We start from the raw sequence: 18,327 nt of genomic DNA, 5'->3' as shown, positions 1-18,327 counted from the left end.
CTTTTACAGCTAGGGATGAACATGCAACTGTTTTACCAAGCTATTAAAACATTACAAATAGTTACCTTTAAACTGTTTCAAAATACATTCCTCATGGAGCAGGAGAGAGTGGAAAAAAATCATGATGAAACAGTCTTCTGTGATTGCAGAAGCAATTAGAGGTGTTTTCAATATCCGCTACAAAATAATTATTTCATATACAGCGTTCAGGACACAAAGCAAGTGGGATTGTGCCCAAGAGGGCTGAGCTTCTCCAAAATAACCTCTCAGGTCCTAGTATCTGCCAGGATCTCAGATAATGGGCTTTTAACAGCCTCGTCCTCACAACACACATGCCACTATAATCCCCGTTAGTCCTCGTAGTAACCTGCACACAACCTGCCTCACGCTGTTGTTGCTAAATTTTGAACATCTTGAAATTAGCACCACGCTCAGAGATGAGCCTCTTTAACCAAATATTCTGCCTCTAAGAGCCTCTCAGATCCACTATTCTCCCACGACAGTTGAATACCTCCTCTCATAGGAACAAAAACATGCTGCGTGGCTCATTATTCATCCTTCATTATTTGGTGGGGCCAGGGCTTAAGTAAACAGTGTATTTACATAAATGTTTGGAATGAAGCCAGTGTGGGTACATTTGGGCATGTGCACATTTTAAAAAAATTTTCTTGATGGTGAAACTAGAGCTTCTTAACAAGCCCCCGATTGTCTCCCTGTGTTCAGTATTTGTCAATAAATGCATGCACATAGTCAGGTGCACACACTGTCAGGCACACCTCATTCTCTTTAACTTCAGTGTGTGTGCGTGCTGCTTCCACTTCATGTTTATTCTGGTTGACAGGGTACCAAATAAAATATCCCTGCGTATCTCCACTCCACACTGGCCTGGGAACGCCTCGGGATCCCCCATGAACATACTTGGATCCATGCGTATGCACACTTTGATACATCAGAATTTTTTTGCGCTCATGGCAGTTTCTGGGTTTTGGTGTACGCCATGTTTCAGTTTTGTACATGACGCCCATGGTAAAAATTTCATGTCACTATCACCTTTAGAAATATATTTAGTGAGAAAACAGATGCTGTTTGGATGCAAGTTGATGCACAAATTCTCCAGAAATAGCATTATAAATATAATCAACACCTGGATTTCATTGATTGACACAGAGTATCAACATCATTATTTAATAGAATTCAATATATTGTAATGTTTCCCAAAATTCTGACATGATACATCAAATCTGAAATTGTTTTTTGTTAATTTCGACATTACGTCTACTACTACAACCACCAGGTTCATCATCATGTCCCACAGCAGCCTAAAACACCAGGTTCTTGAAATGGAGCAATATCGCCACCTGGTGGACATTTACCATTAATGTGGGTAGAACAGAATTTCACCAAGAGCTCTTGTCTGTCATAATCCTGGTAGGGGTGGGGTGTCAGGAAGCAAAGTTTTTGTAAAAACAAAATAAAATAAAAAAAATTAGTTGTCTGGCAATATCTTTGTATCTTCAACAAACAAAATTTGTGACTGAATGCTAGTGATTCATGCAAAGAATGTCTGCAAATTTCTTCTATAAACTCTAATTAAAAATAGAGATGAAGTGAAACTGAATTTATTGCTGTGCAGGAGGCAGATCTTCTGCTCCTGAAACCACAGCTTAGCTAAAGCATCAAACTGCTGCTTCGGATTAATAACCAGAACATAAAATAAGAGGGCTGTTGAGCTATAGGAGGGCTCTCAGCAGCCATCAGGTTGTTGGTTTGATGCTCCCAGTATATTACATAACAGCATTATATCTTAACTGCTGATTCTATAGGGCGTGACACTGTAGTTGCACACACATGGATACAGGAAGCTTCTGTTGTTCTAACTGTACAGTCTGCACAGACATTCCCTCACGATGCACGTTTCACATCGTCACACATTTTATGCTGGCAGCAATCTCATTCTTCCAACCTCATCACATCTGAATACCCGCTGACACTTTTTAATTATTTATTTGATCCGCTCCTCTGTGTTTTAGCAGTAACGCATTCCTCTATTGTCTGAAAATCTCCGTCTAATCTTAAACGCTGCTGCTTCAAACTGCCTCGTGGGTTTATTCCATTTTGCCTCCAATCCCATCAGAGGAGTTTGTCTCGTGACGTTGGTGCAAAGACACTGAGGACTTTCACGTCCAGCATGCACGCAGTGTGCAAGGATGACAGATGGCCTCACGCGGCGTTTGCTAACCAGCCTTCTCAGACGTTGCGGCTGCAGCCTGATATCTTCTGCAGCTCCGGAGTCTGTCTGTGCTTTCAAATTAATGCTTAACGTGAGTCGTGACAAACAGAAGAGATGCAGGAGTACCGTACCTCCAACAAAGTTTTTCTCCAGGTAGTCTATAATCTGGTTGTAGTCACTGATGATGGTGTCCCCGTGGAGGAAGACGGGCACCTCCTCACCCAGATTGAGCCTCATGAACCAGGGCTCCTTGTGCTCCTGCAGCGGCAAACTCACATCCCTCTCCTCACACACCAGCCCCTTCTCGTTAATGACCAGACGAACCTGCAGTGACATTTCAAACAAAGACGTGTTTAGCATCATTTTAGTGATACTCTCCAAATGAAAGGGGTGCAGAGTGTACCAGGAGAATGTGAGGGCACTCGGACGATGAAATTTTTTATACTGTCTGTTTTGTCCAGACACTCAGACCACCTCAAAGTCATTTGGACATAAAAAAGAAACAAGCAATGTATTGTTGTGTGTCAGTCCAAGCTGTGACTCACACTCATTCAACCTTTCACACACACACATTTTTCCACTTAAAGGACATGTTGCACATTATTTAACATCCCAGTTAGCAACACAACATCAAAGTATTCATGACTGGGTATTCATGGTTCTGCTGGAGGTTTCTTCCTGTTAAAAGGGAGTTTTTCCTTCCCACTGTAGCCAAGTGCTTGCTCACAGGGGGTCGTTTTGACCGTTGGGGTTTTACATAATTATTGTATGGCCTTGCCTTACAATATAAAGCGCCTTGGGGCAACTGTTTGTTGTGATTTGGCGCTATATAAAAAAATTGATTGATTGATTGATTGAAGTCACGACGACAAGTCACGAATGCCACGAAGTACACATTCTTGGCCGCTGATCACGAATGTGATGATTCGGGGCAGAGGCATCAGGTGTCCTCAGGAACTGCTGCAACCTGTTACCACACGTTACGATTAATGGCATATGTTGCCGGAGAATTATCAGGAACCATTACGCACGGTCAAGAATAGTGTTCCATGCTGTTATGCGCTATTGCGCATCGTTAAGTTCTGTCACGTTGTGAACGAGGTGAATTGTCTCCACACACACACACCCATATTCATCCAACCGAATTCAGATCGCTCCAGTTTTTCAGAAGAACTTTGTGACTGCATGCGTAGTTGGGCTCTGTGCCATGGAGTGGCGCAGAGAGGAGGAGGAGGACAGAGCCAGATGTGTGGCTTCATGCAGCTCTTGTCTGGCACATTTCCCCAAACATCAGGCACATGCAGCAGGTGGAACACCTGCAGGAGCACGCTGAAGAGCGCTGAAATTTGACTTTTAACCAACTTGGTGTCAGCAATCAAACAATGTTGTGCAGCGCAGGGTTTAATTTGCGCGTGCTTCTTCCTCCGCCGAACTGGAGGAGGTGCAGAGATGTATGGCTGCACGTGAGTCTCCTCTCACTCCTCTGGTTCAGACTCGTTCTCCCGCTCATCGGTTACAGCAGGTGGAACACCTGCAGGAGCGTCCTGAGGAGCTTCAGCAGGAACTGTGGACCAACATTTGAAGCTGAGTTTAATTGCGCGCACGTGACAGAAAACTGATCCGTCGTGGTGCGCAGTGAAATGTGATGCCGCGTTACAAGTCTTGTCAAAACTTGACAGTTTCCGTGTTACTTTGTAATAACGCGTGGCAGTTTGGGCTCCAAGAACCATCACAGGAACCACTACGAACGTTGTCACGTTGTATTAAGGATCAATTCTCATCAAGACGGATCAATATGCTCAGTTGCGGCCTCCACGACGTGAGACGAAATGAGGGTGGGGTGTGACATTCATGGAAGTTTTTTTGACAGGCAAAAACATGCTCCACAAATATCAAGAATATCACGCACCAACACGTACTATTAAGAAACATATTCAGATGCGTTAAGTCACATTAAGAATGTCAGGAATGTGTCACGAATGACAGAAAAATGACATTCAAAATGCGTCTTGGTTATGTGTAAATGCACCTTAAGTCTATCCGTGCACGTGGTAATAATTAGTGGTCTCTCATGTATTTTATTGCTAATTATCCCTCTCGCTCTGTTACAGGAGGTGCATTGCCGGAAAACATACTCAGCATTTCTTGCAGTTTCTCGGCATGTGACTTACATTTTAGCAAATGCAAAAACATCCCGATGGCCGACAAACAGAGTGAAACGATTGTAGCTACATCTGATATTGAAGCTTCTGAGCTTTCATTCGGAAGTGATGGCTCGGATTTACATAGGGTGTACAGAGAGTGTCTGTTGGATTTTGGATCCTAACGTGAGCGGACTCTGCTTTTTGTGTTGCAGGATGCTATTTTACTGCCGTCATGAATGCGCACATGGAACGGTTCAATGAAGCTGTTTTTACAGGCTGCCTTAACATGCAGATGTATTTCTTACATTGGAAAAAGTCAGAATACCTTTTTTTCAGGAGATAATGGACTTCTATCTAACGTGTCAGAATCATGAGAGAAGTTTCTGAGTAGCTGATGGAGGAGTTGCTGTGGGAGCATGCCAAAATAGCGGAGATGATCGGAGAGCAAACTGCTTTTGGAAGTGGCCAAGAGAGTCCAGCAGCTGTGGCTCAAGAGGAGTGGGCTGGACACATCTGTCCACACCAGCTGGATTTATCCTTTTTTTTTCTTCTAAATCAGGACCACAATGGGAAAACGTCTCATGCTGTGGCGATCATGGTCAGCCCCTGCACACAGAGGTAGGTGGGCGTAATCACAGCAGAACCATGGAGGACATCTGTCCACAGGAGGACGGTGTGGACCTGGACATGGCTCTCTGGCTGGAAATCGCGCATCATCCATGCATAACCGTGCCAGTCAAGACCTCTTTTATGGTGTGGACCTGGACATTATTCTCCAGCTGGTAATTGCGCGTGATCTGTGTGTGACTACTTCTTTGATGGTGTGAATGTTACATATTTAATCTTGGAAATCATTCTACAAGTGGGTGAGTGCCCTGTTGGTTTTTTTGTAGTTTGTTCTAGTCAGTGTTGTTATTTCTATTTTACTTTGAGAAAATCTGTCAAATTTTGGATCTCAATGTGTGCATAGTCTGATCTCTGTACCAGAGCAACAAGCTGTTTTAACCCTGTTCGAGCTCCCACCATGAATGTACTTGCGGAACTCTCCACTGTTTTTCTGGCTGTCTGATCACACAGATGTATTTCTTAGATTTTTTGCTGTTATATCGATGACAAAACTTATAAACATGCACAAAGCTGAGCCTCCAGCAAAGTCTGTTTTTAACATGCTGCGTTCATGCACACTAAGTCTTCTCACAGTGGAGAGTGGCTGCTCCTTTTACCGTGACTGCATCAAAATAAACTGTTATCACTTAAACACAGTTCGTCCAGATCATTATTGTAAATAAGAATTTTTTTCTTAATAACTTACCAGGTTAAATAAAGGTTAAATAAAAACAACAACAACAACAAAAACGAGTCATCATAGTATGACATCACACTGATATAAATTAAAATTGAAATGCAGGGCAGACTGTTATTTGTGAAGCAATTGGTGGGCGATTTCTTTGCAGCTCAGGTGAAAATGTTGACTGGCCAGCACAACAATCTGTCTGTGGGCATTTCAAAGACTCGCTGTTCGCTGATCTCATTCACTCTCCTCTGGAAATATAACATACATCCATAATCCCAAGAAAGCCACGCCTCTTCAGCAGAAGACAGTTTTTAAATGTTAGAAAAAAATTTTACTTTGCAGTAACGAACATGCCTAGTAGCTAACATGTCATGGGGCTGCCTTCACTGTCACTTGTATTCAGCAGGAACTAAGACACGCAACTTTAGACTGCTGCTGTGGGCAATTGGACCCAGTTTCCTCATTTTGCAGTTGGGGCCAGAAATTGACAATGGGAGACCAGCTTATCATGGTTTTAAGGACTAATACAGATAAAGGCACAAGACATGTTTAACTTTCTGTGTGTGTCTGCATACATGAAGTGCTTATGTAGTTTGACAAAATAATGACTTTGAATAATGTCGACTCTGGTCAGTTAGCATCCGGCTTTGTGTGAAGCATAACCCAATGTCCACAGAGAGCTATCAACCAAATCAGATTACCCAAAGGAAACCACACTTGGGAGTATAAAGTGCTACAATCAGCCGCTTACGCGAAAGAGAAAATAGGAGCCGTGCTTTAATGAATTAAAATGAATGTTGAGGCTCTGTTGTTCCGTAACTCCAACATGTCCACCGGCTCAGACAGCAGGAAAGAGTTATGGCTTCAAACCAAACATGCAAAGGCAAATGCAAAGAAAAACCCATCAACAGGAGGCTGTTACACAACAAATCAAACATCTTTATAAGAAGCCGTCACATTAGTTTGGTGACATGGTGGCGTGTGACGCTCATAATAACAGCCATTGTTGCAACAAGTTTGTTACATAATAATATTAGTCACGCCTTAGCAATGATGCCGAGTGCTGCAGCTGCTTGCCTGTTGCTGCATTGTGTGCATACAGCAGGATCCAGGAGGGGCAAACTCTTCGCAGCGATGTGATCCACTGGACTCTGCACTGACAGGAAAGGCGCTGCTGAGGTTGGCTGCTCTGATCAGCAGAGCTCTGTGTATTTTTCCTCAGATTATATTTGTTGTGTTTGCAGTGAGTCAGATAAATGAAATGGAGCATGAATGCAGATGAGGAACTTCAACAGCAAAGCTTCCCTCTGTTCTCTGTGAAATTTGCTGAGGCATCACAGAGATGTAAATAATCTGGTGAATATCTGATGATGGCAGCATCTCAGGTGGAGATCAGGTTTGATGATCTTTTGGAGGAGCAGCACCTTTGTCAGATTATTGACTGCAAGGTTGATGTCAACACCGACTGTCCTTCAATACATCCTGCAGACTATGCACGTTCACCAGAAAATGTGCCGACTGATTGACTTGAAATATTCAGAAGGTCAAAGGTCACAATCACTGGACTTCAGCTCAGCCTTCAACCACATCATCCCAGAGATCCTGGTCCAGAAACTGACACATCTGGGCATCTCCACCCCCATCTGCCAGTGGATCAAGGACTTCCTCACAAACCGCCCACAGTCCATGAAACTTGGCCCCCACCTTTCCTCCACCATCACACTCAGCACCGGTTCCCCTCAAGGCTGTGTACTGAGCCCCCTCCTGTTCACCCTTTACACACACGACTGCTCTCTGACCCATCCCACAAACACCATCATAAAGTTTGCGGATGACTCCACAACTGGGCTCATCTCAGGGGGGGGATGAGATCGACTAGAGACGAGGTCAATCAACTGACAGCGTGGTGTTCAGCTAACAACCTGCCGCTGAACACCACAAAAACAAAAGAAATAATCCTGGACTTCAGGAAGAACAGGGCTGACCCAGCCCCGCTCTACATCCAAGGGGACTGTGTGGAAAGGGTCAGCTCCATCAGGTTCCTGGGAGTGCAGCTCTCTACTACCCTCCGGCCGACGATATAGGTCAATCAAAACTAGGACAAACAGACTCAGGGACAGCTTTCTCCCCAGAGTGATCAGTGCACTGAACAAAAACAAATCACTCTAATCTACACCTTCAAGTTTCTTGTGCAATATCTGTAAACCATGTGCAATATTCCCGTGCAATATGATTCCACAGTTGTATATAATTCTCGTGTTTACATTTTACTTGGTCCACATTTTATTTTATTTTATCTTATGTTTATTTAGTTGTATATATACTCTGAATAATTTATTGTTAAACTTTATTATCTTTTATGTTTCTAAAAATTACTCGCACCATGGAAAGCACCTTTTTGGAGTTGCACTCAAATCTTGCTGCAATGCAAATTACAGTCACTCTGAAGTATTTTTAAAAGTAACAACACAAAAACATGTGAGTGTGATAACTTAATGCTATTCACACGCGATTGTTGGCAAACTTTCTATATATGTTAGGTAGGCTAATGCCAAGACACCTACATACTGTACATACTGTTAGGATCAAGAGTCAAAGGTCAGGGTCACTTGTGAGCTTTACAAATATATTTTAAAGGCTTGTGATTGTCATACCATCTGCTGTACGCACCTGATTCTTAAGAAGTCTGCAAAGTCTATTAGGCAGGCTGACTCCAAGGCACCTGTTTATATTGAAGTTATAAGGTCAAAGGTCAGGGTCACTGGAAGCTTGGTTTTTGCAAAAAAACAAACAAACAAACAAACAAACAAAAAAAACCCCCCACCACAATAAAAAACAAAAAACCTTGTGATAACATCTCCTGTAGATAGCTAATTGTTAATAAACTTGCTATGTATGTCAGGTATTCTGACCACAAGGCTATTTGAAATCATAAGGCTAAAGGTCAGGGTCACTGCAACATTTTTTAACAAAAAAATGGATTTGTGATTGTGCACACATCTATTGTATGAGCCTTATTTTTGTTGAACTTGCTAAACAACCCATGTTGTTTTGGGATCAGAAGTGTCAAGATTAAAATAAATAATACACATTTTTACCCGACGCCATCAAATATGGCAATCAGGTATTGCAAAGGCTTTGTGTCTGTCTGTCTGTCCGTCCGTCCATTCATCCGTTTCTCTGTGCACAGCACAAATCCAGTCCTGTTACTGCCACAGTCTTCAAATTGACAGGGAACATTCTTGGGACATAGACCTTGGACAAGTTTAATGATGGCGAACCTTGACCTATACTAAGAGGTATTTTAGGAGGTTAAAACGTCACATTCTGTTTCATTCTGTTCCTTTTTTCTTTTTTTGAGTGGCGGAGGTGACAGCCAATTGGAGTAGAGCGGCACTGTGACGTCAGTGACTGGTCTCTCTAAAAACACGTCATTTATGTGTTTATACCACATGTTTCTCATATGTTATGTAAAAGCTAGTGAGAAATAAAGACTTCTAAAATTGAAAACCCTGTTTTTTTTGTTTTTTTGTGACTTTGATTGACAAGACATTTCCCGGACAGTAGCGTGGTGACGTCACAGGCTAGCTGCAAACTGTTTCGTTTGTGTGTAAGTATAATGCCTTTGTCATATATTACGTAAAGGCTAGTGAGAAATAAACACTTCTAAAACTGAAAACACTGTTTTTGTAACCTGGTAACATGTCTGGAGTGATTTACAAGACATTTCAGACATCAGCGTGCACGCTAACTTCCAGTAACTCAAAGCTAACTACCGCGCTTCACAAAAGCTCATAAACTGAAATATTGTTTATGACTGATTGATTGATAGAGGGGCTTTAGTGAACATGTAGAAATTGTACATAAGACAACAGGATCTTAATAATTAATGTAAATAACAATAAATGTGTGTGTGTATATATATATATATATATACACATACGAGGTATCTTATAAAACTAACCGGCAGTTTTATAAAAAAAAAAACTATATGGATTTGATTGACATGCGATTACACCAATCATGCTTGAACCCTCGTGCGCATGCGTGAGTTTTTTCACGCGTGTCGGTGACGTCATTTCCCTGTGGGCAGGCCTTGAGTGAGATGTGGTCCCGCCCTCTCGGCTGAATTCCTTTGTTTCACACGCTGCTCGAGATGGCGCGCGTTGCTTTATCAAACTTTTTTCTGGACCTGTGAGGGATATCCGAGTGGACACTATTCGAGAAATTCAGCTGGTTTTCGGTCAAAACTTTAACGGCTGATGAGAGATTATGGGGTTTTCTGTCGCTGTAAGGACTTCCCATGGAGCGGGACGTCCTGCAGCGCTTCTAGGCGCCGTCGTCGGCCTGTTTCAAGCTGAAATCATCCTATTTTAAGACTCTGTTGACCCAGGATGTCGTGAGAGAACAGAGAAGATTCAGAAGAGGCCGGCATGAGGACTTTATCAATCAATCAATCAATCAATTTTTTTTTTATATAGCGCCAAATCACAACAAACAGTTGCCCCAAGGTGCTTTATATTGTAAGGCAAGGCCATACAATAATGATGTAAAACCCCAACGGTCAAAACGACCCCCTGTGAGCAAGCACTTGGCTACAGTGGGAAGGAAAAACTCCCTTTTAACAGGAAGAAACCTCCAGCAGAACCAGGCTCAGGGAGGGGCAGTCTTCTGCTGGGACTGGTTGGGGCTGAGGGAGAGAACCAGGAAAAAGACATGCTGTGGAGGGGAGCAGAGATCGATCACTAATGATTAAATGCAGAGTGGTGCATACAGAGCAAAAAGAGAAAGAAACAGTGCATCATGGGAACCCCCCAGCAGTCTACGTCTATAGCAGCATAACTAAGGGATGGTTCAGGGTCACCTGATCCAGCCCTAACTATAAGCTTTAGCAAAAAGGAAAGTTTTAAGCCTAATCTTAAAAGTAGAGAGGGTGTCTGTCTCCCTGATCTGAATTGGGAGCTGGTTCCACAGGAGAGGAGCCTGAAAGCTGAAGGCTCTGCCTCCCATTCTACTCTTACAAACCCTAGGAACTACAAGTAAGCCTGCAGTCTGAGAGCGAAGCGCTCTATTGGGGTGATATGGTACTACGAGGTCCCTAAGATAAGATGGGACCTGATTATTCAAAACCTTATAAGTAAGAAGAAGAATTTTAAATTCTATTCTAGAATTAACAGGAAGCCAATGAAGAGAGGCCAATATGGGTGAGATATGCTCTCTCCTTCTAGTCCCCGTCAGCACTCTAGCTGCAGCATTTTGAATTAACTGAAGGCTTTTTAGGGAACTTTTAGGACAACCTGATAATAATGAATTACAATAGTCCAGCCTAGAGGAAATAAATGCATGAATTAGTTTTTCAGCATCACTCTGAGACAAGACCTTTCTGATTTTAGAGATATTGCGTAAATGCAAAAAAGCAGTCCTACATATTTGTTTAATATGCGCTTTGAATGACATATCCTGATCAAAAATGACTCCAAGATTTCTCACAGTATTACTAGAGGTCAGGGTAATGCCATCCAGAGTAAGGATCTGGTTAGACACCATGTTTCTAAGATTTGTGGGGCCAAGTACAATAACTTCAGTTTTATCTGAGTTTAAAAGCAGGAAATTAGAGGTCATCCATGTCTTTATGTCTGTAAGACAATCCTGCAGTTTTGCTAATTGGTGTGTGTCGTCTGGCTTCATGGATAGATAAAGCTGGGTATCATCTGCGTAACAATGAAAATTTAAGCAATACCGTCTAATAATACTGCCTAAGGGAAGCATATATAAAGTGAATAAAATTGGTCCTAGCACAGAACCTTGTGGAACTCCATAATTAACTTTAGTCTGTGAAGAAGATTCCCCATTTACATGAACAAATTGTAATCTATTAGACAAATATGATTCAAACCACCGCAGCGCAGTGCCTTTAATACCTATGGCATGCTCTAATCTCTGTAATAAAATTTTATGGTCAACAGTATCAAAAGCAGCACTGAGGTCTAACAGAACAAGCACAGAGATGAGTCCACTGTCCGAGGCCATAAGAAGATCATTTGTAACCTTCACTAATGCTGTTTCTGTACTATGATGAATTCTAAAACCTGACTGAAACTCTTCAAATAGACCATTCCTCTGCAGATGATCAGTTAGCTGTTTTACAACTACCCTTTCAAGAATTTTTGAGAGAAAAGGAAGGTTGGAGATTGGCCTATAATTAGCTAAGATAGCTGGGTCAAGTGATGGCTTTTTAAGTAATGGTTTAATTACTGCCACCTTAAAAGCCTGTGGTACATAGCTAACTAACAAAGATAGATTGATCATATTTAAGATCGAAGCATTAAATAATGGTAGGGCTTCCTTGAGCAGCCTGGTAGGAATGGGGTCTAATAAACATGTTGATGGTTTGGATGAAGTAACTAATGAAAATAACTCAGACAGAACAATCGGAGAGAAAGAGTCTAACCAAATACCGGCATCACTGAAAGCAGCCAAAGATAACGATACGTCTTTGGGATGGTTATGAGTAATTTTTTCTCTAATAGTTAAAATTTTGTTAGCAAAGAAAGTCATGAACTCATTACTAGTTAAAGTTAATGGAATACTCAGCTCAATAGAGCTCTGACTCTTTGTCAGCCTGGCTACAGTGCTGAAAAGAAACCTGGGGTTGTTCTTATTTTCTTCAATTAGTGATGAGTAGAAAGATGTCCTAGCTTTACGGAGGGCTTTTTTATAGAGCAACAGACTCTTTTTCCAGGCTAAGTGAAGATCTTCTAAATTAGTGAGACGCCATTTCCTCTCCAACTTACGGGTTATCTGCTTTAAGCTACGAGTTTGAGAGTTATACCATGGAGTCAGACACTTCTGATTTAAAGCTCTCTTTTTCAGAGGAGCTACAGCATCCAAAGCTGTCTTCAATGAGGATGTAAAACTATTGACGAGATACTCTATCTCCCTTACAGAGTTTAGGTAGCTACTCTGCACTGTGTTGTTATATGGCATTAGAGAACATAAAGAAGGAATCATATCCTTAAACCTAGTTACAGCGCTTTCTGAAAGACTTCTAGTGTAATGAAACTTATTCCCTACTGCTGGGTAGTCCATCAGAGTAAATGTAAATGTTATTAAAAAATGATCAGACAGAAGGGAGTTTTCAGGGAATACTGTTAAGTCTTCTATTTCCATACCATAAGTCAGAACAAGATCTAAGATATGATTAAAGTGGTGGGTGGACTCATTTACTTTTTGAGCAAAGCCAATAGAGTCTAATAATAGATTAAATGCAGTGTTGAGGCTGTCATTCTCAGCATCTGTGTGGATGTTAAAATCGCCCACTATAATTATCTTATCTGAGCTAAGCACTAAGTCAGACAAAAGGTCTGAAAATTCACAGAGAAACTCACAGTAACGACCAGGTGGACGATAGATAATAACAAATAAAACTGGTTTTTGGGACTTCCAATTTGGATGGACAAGACTAAGAGACAAGCTTTCAAATGAATTAAAGCTCTGTCTGGGTTTTTGATTAATTAATAAGATGGAATGGAAGATTGCTGCTAATCCACCGCCCCGGCCCGTGCCACGAGCATTCTGACAGTTAGTGTGACTCGGGGGTGTTGACTCATTATGCGGACATTCCACTGTTTAAGGACATTTTGTAATGAAAGACGTGCGCAAATTCGCCGAGTCGTTTCCGTGACGACTCGGCAAATCTGTGTGTGCCGCGACAGGAAAAACACCTCCGTGTTGAAAACCATTTGTAAAATTCAGGTGGCTTTTGATGGCTTTCAACAAGTGAGTAACTGAGAAATTGTTTAACAGCTTGGGCATGTTCCAACTTGTCCGTTAAGGTTTCCAACGGAGGTGTTTTTCCTGTCGCAACCCCCCGCGGTCGGGTCCAGCCCGACATGCGACTCTGCTCGCACGTTCTTTCATTACAAAATGTCCGTTAACAATGGAATGTCCGAATAAACTCCTCATGCCGACTTCTTCTGAAAGTTCTCTGTTCTCTGACGACTTACTGGGTCAACAGAGCCTGAAATGTGGAAGTTTTCAACTTGAAACGGTGAGACGCTGCCGCCTCGAAGCGCAGATCGCCGTCAGGCGCCGTGGGCCGTCCTTACGGTGACACTACCAGACCAAAATCTCTCATCAGCCGTTAAAAGTTTTACCGAAAACCAGCTGAATTTATCGAATGGTGTCCACTCAGTTGTGCCTTACAGTTTTGAAAAAATTTTGATCAAACAAAGCAGCAGTCTCTGAGCCATTCCTAAACAATGAAAAAATCGACGAGAGGGTGGGCGACTCCTCACTCAAAGATTGCCCACAGGCGAATGACGTAACCGACAGGCGTGAAAAAACTCTTGCATGCCCACGAGGGTTCAAGCATGTCTGATGTAATCACACGTGATTCAAATCCATATGGTTTTTGAAAAAAATAATAAGGTCGGATACTTTTCTAATAGACCTCGTATATATATATATATATATATATATATATATATATATATGTCAATGGGATACCAGTTAAACAACTGCAAATTATGAAGAAGACAATGCTCATATGGCTGAGGGTATTTTTTTGGCATTGTGTTATTTTTTTATTTCATGTTATTGTTTTTGCATGTCACAAAGTAGAAAGCCATTCAGACATCTGCAGGAGTAAAAACATCCACCAACCACAAATGGAATGTGGTCAGAATTCTGACTTGAACCACATCAGCATCTTCTGGTCTCATGACCACTTTATGTGACAACGTGACTGCATGTAGCCAGACACTGATTGATAACCTCCACCCCACCCATCAAAAATATGATATGTTTCAAAACTGTCAGAAATAATATTGCTAAAATCCTGTTGCAAGCAGCCGTTTGGATTATACGAGGTCTGTTATAAAAGTATCCAACCTTTTTATTTTTTTCAAAAACTATATGGATTTGAATCATGTGCGATTGCATCAGCCAAGCTTGAACCTTCGTGCGCATGCGTGAGTTTTTTCACGCCTGTTGGTTGCGTCATTCGCCTGTGGGCAGGCTTTCAGTGAGCACTGGTCCACCCCCCTCGTCCGATTTTCATTGTCAGGGAAATGGCTGAGCGATTGGAGCAGCACTGAATCAAATTTTTCCAGAAACTGTGAGAGACAGCCAGGTGGAAACCATTCGGAAGATTCAGACGGCTTTCAGTGGCTTTTCAGTCGAGTGAGTGTCAGAGAAATTGTGTAACAGCTGGGCATGTTCCAACTTGTCCTGTGAGACTTCCAACACGGACGTGCTTTTTGTTGTGCGCCATTGTGGCTCCGTCCCAACGCGCGAATTCCTCCGCACGTCTTTCATTACAAAATCTCCTGTAACAGTGGAATGTGTCGCAAAAGTGCTGATGTCCACCTCTTCTGCAATTTCTCTGGTAGTCAGACGACATCACGGATCAACACAGCCTTCACTTTGGAAATGATCTGGTCGTTTCAGCCTGTCGATGGCCGCTCGGAGCGCGGCGTGCCCTCCGCTGCTGTGGGCCGTCTTTAATCCGGTTGTAATGCTCCTTAATCTGTGTAACGCCCAGAGTATCCTCACTGAAAGCCGTCTGAATCTTCTGAATGGTTTCCACCTGGCTGTCTCTCACAGTTTCTGGAAAAATTTGATTCAGCGCTGCTCCAATCGCTCAGCCATTTCCCTGACAATGAATATCCGACGAGGGGGGTGGACCAGTGCTCACTCAAAGCCTGCCCACAGGCGAATGACGCAACCGACAGGCGTGAAAAAACTCACGCATGCGCACCAAGGTTCAAGCTTGGCTGATGCAAGCGCACATTATTCAAATCCATATAGTTTTTTAAAAAAATTAAAAGGTCCGATAGTTTTCTAACAGACCTCGTACAGCACCAAGGCACATCCTCAAGAAATTACATTCTAACATGTGCACATGAATTGGCTGCTGCAGTTTCTCTGATTTGTGTTCACTGGTGTTGGATTCACTCCAGCTCCTCCATGGATGGAGGTGATGATCACAACAGCAAGCCACATGCTTAGCTTCCGCCGAGTGACAACACTAACCCAACAACTTCCAGACTCATACCTAGAGTCTAGAGTCTGGAATTTTTTTGTTGTTGTTGTTTTGGGGGGGAGATACAGACAGTAGGGAGTGAAAAAAATCTATGATACTGAAATATCTGCTGATGTACACATTAAAAACGGGATTGATTCCTAGCATTTCATTATCAAACCCTTTTGACAAAGAAATCTAATTGATGTCAAGATGCAGTGTAATTGATGTTTAACAGTTTAAACAGGAACTTTATTAGAAATAACTATAAATATAACAAACGCACAACCAATGCACGTCACGCTGCCATTTCGCATCCCTCATCATTTACATAACACAGACTTCTACTTTCATCCTGTCTAGCTGGCAGCATAGCGACCACTTATCTGTTGTCGCTGTAAAATGCAGAGTTTGAATGAAAATGATTGGCAGCTGCTCGCTTTTCCTCTGGCTCTTGCAGAGAATGTGATCAAGGGGTTGGGGGGGGGGGGGGGGGCAGCCATGCTTGACAACATTGGAAACAATGCTGTCAGAGTACCCTCTGCTTGACAAACTATGGATTGACACCTTTTCCAACATCCAAAGTGTTTTTCTACATTGTTTATTTGGTGAGATAAAAGTTTTCATATCGACAAAAATAACACCGATATTGATATCAGCCAATATTATTGGGGCTCCACTAACTGACATTCCAACCTGCCACCAACACAATCGAGCAGCCTTTTGGACTCCAGGCAGTTTTCCACCAGAGCTGCAAGCAAGGCAAGAGTATGTAACACCCTGCAGTACGCAGAGGCAAAGCATGACTGTGTGTACACACGAGGCACAGATGGAGGCCACTGAGCAATTCACAAGCATGAACGCACAGTATTTTCATGCACGTTATTTTTCAGAGTTTACTGTCTGCTTAACACGATGAGAACATACATAAAAATGATGATTCAGCTGCACAAAGCTGGAGGAGGTGGCCTTTGGTTTGTTTTGCACGTCATTAAGATCAATTATTTAGGTTAGGTTGTGTATACGCGTGCATTCATCTGCTGGAAAGCGACCAAACAACCTGAAGGCGTTAATGAAACGGGAGAAGGCGGCGGTGAGATGGGCATCGTGATTTGTGCGATTAGGCAGCAGGTTATTGAGCGCATGTGGACCAAACGATCCCCGCGCTGCAGCGGCTCTCAGACGGGAGATCTGCCCACCTACACGATCAAACCGTGGAAGTCTGCGTGCACACGGAGCTCCACGATGTGACTGCCATGCAAGAAGACGTGCAGCATCTTTTTTTTTTTTTTTACCTTTTGAGAGGTGAAAGACTGCGTCCAGTGGTACAAAACCAGCCTGTCTTTGTTAAAAGCTTTGGGCTCTGCCGTCGGTTCCTCGCTCTCCTCCCCGTCTGTGATTTTGTCGTCCTCGTCCATGGCTGAGATGGGCCACCAGCTACAGTTGGTGGGGGTAAGATGGTTGGAAGACGCCATGACAGAGCGTTTCGTGCGTCTGGACACAACCGGGGAGAGGAGAAGGGGGGAGAGAGAGAGGGAGAGAGATAGAGAGAGAAGGGGGGGGGGGGGGGGTGTGGAGAGAGAGGGAGAGTGAAGAGAGAGAAAAAAAGAGAGATAGGCAGAGAGAGAGAGATTTCAGCACCGCGGTTTGAGCATCGTCGCGTCACCGCGGCAGCGTCCGTGCGCTCCGGACAGCTCCGGTGCTGAAATCCAGCTCGCACGCGCAGCTGTCCGTCTAGTCCGACATGCTGCTGCAATCACAATTAAAACGACGTGTCAACCGTTTGTGCGTCACGTGATCAGGCACGCACAAACATGCGCGGTACACGAAAACCCGCTGCGCAGAGAGCCTGCGCTTTATTGGAAGGTCAGACTGCACCCTGTCTGCACCCCCGCCACCTCCACCTCACCACATAAACTACTGCAATTAAATACATATGTCGTATTTAATATTTTGAAACAAATCCCCGCGGCAAATAGAAATTTAAGTAAATTTAACAAATAAGTTGTTAAAAAATACAATACACATGAATAAATGTACAAAAAACCCCAAAACAAAACAAAAACAAAAACCCAACCCAGCTCAAAAATACTTAAATTAATTAATTAAAATGGTAACGTTGATTAAAACAAATGTATTATTTAAGAAAATAATAAAGAGTAAGTTATTTGGATTCTCCTTTTTTGGGGTCGCCACAGCGGATCCATTATGAATCTGCAGGTCTCAGTATTTTGAAACGTCATTGTGATATAAATACTTAAATGCCAATATTCCTTAAAAAAAAAAAAATAAACTGTATATTTAAAAAAACGAATGCCATGTAGTACTTTAAAAGTAACTGTGACAAATAAAAAATATTTGAAATGGTAGCATTCATGAACAAACAAAACAGAAAGAAGAAAAACACGAATACTCAATAAACAAACCTAATGCAGTATTTTAAAATCATAAATAAATAAATGAAACATAAAAAAAAACTAATGCCACCACAACAAATGTGGTATTCCAAAGCAAATGTCAAGGAACACAAATGCGAATTTTAAAAAGTAATATCAGGAGGGCAATACAAATACGATGAATTTGTATGATCGTATGAATTTTCGAAGTCAGTGTCAGTATAAATAAATTTATACTT

At 42.4% G+C, this 18,327-nt stretch overlaps 1 protein-coding gene across 1 annotated transcript in view; it reads right to left on the bottom strand.

Annotated features, from left to right (window-relative positions):
* The window catches only part of gdap1l1 (ganglioside induced differentiation associated protein 1-like 1), a 45,898-nt gene extending 28,456 nt beyond the window's left edge, over window positions 1-17,442 (bottom strand). Inside the window, exons 1-3 of the mRNA XM_034173357.1 lie at window positions 17,286-17,442; window positions 16,988-17,245; window positions 2,362-2,554 (exon numbers count right to left, since the gene is read on the bottom strand). Of these exons, the coding sequence (XP_034029248.1) occupies window positions 2,362-2,554; window positions 16,988-17,167 (373 nt within the window). The 5' untranslated portion in view covers window positions 17,168-17,245; window positions 17,286-17,442. The remainder of the gene's footprint in view (window positions 1-2,361; window positions 2,555-16,987; window positions 17,246-17,285) is intronic.
* Between the last annotated feature and the right edge of the window lie 885 nt (window positions 17,443-18,327).

Source organism: Thalassophryne amazonica, chromosome 6, assembly GCF_902500255.1.
Source record: "Thalassophryne amazonica chromosome 6, fThaAma1.1, whole genome shotgun sequence".
In the NCBI taxonomy this organism is placed as follows: domain Eukaryota; kingdom Metazoa; phylum Chordata; class Actinopteri; order Batrachoidiformes; family Batrachoididae; genus Thalassophryne; species Thalassophryne amazonica.
Note: the sequence above shows the minus strand (reverse complement) of the source record. Positions and strands in the feature narration are given on the sequence as shown.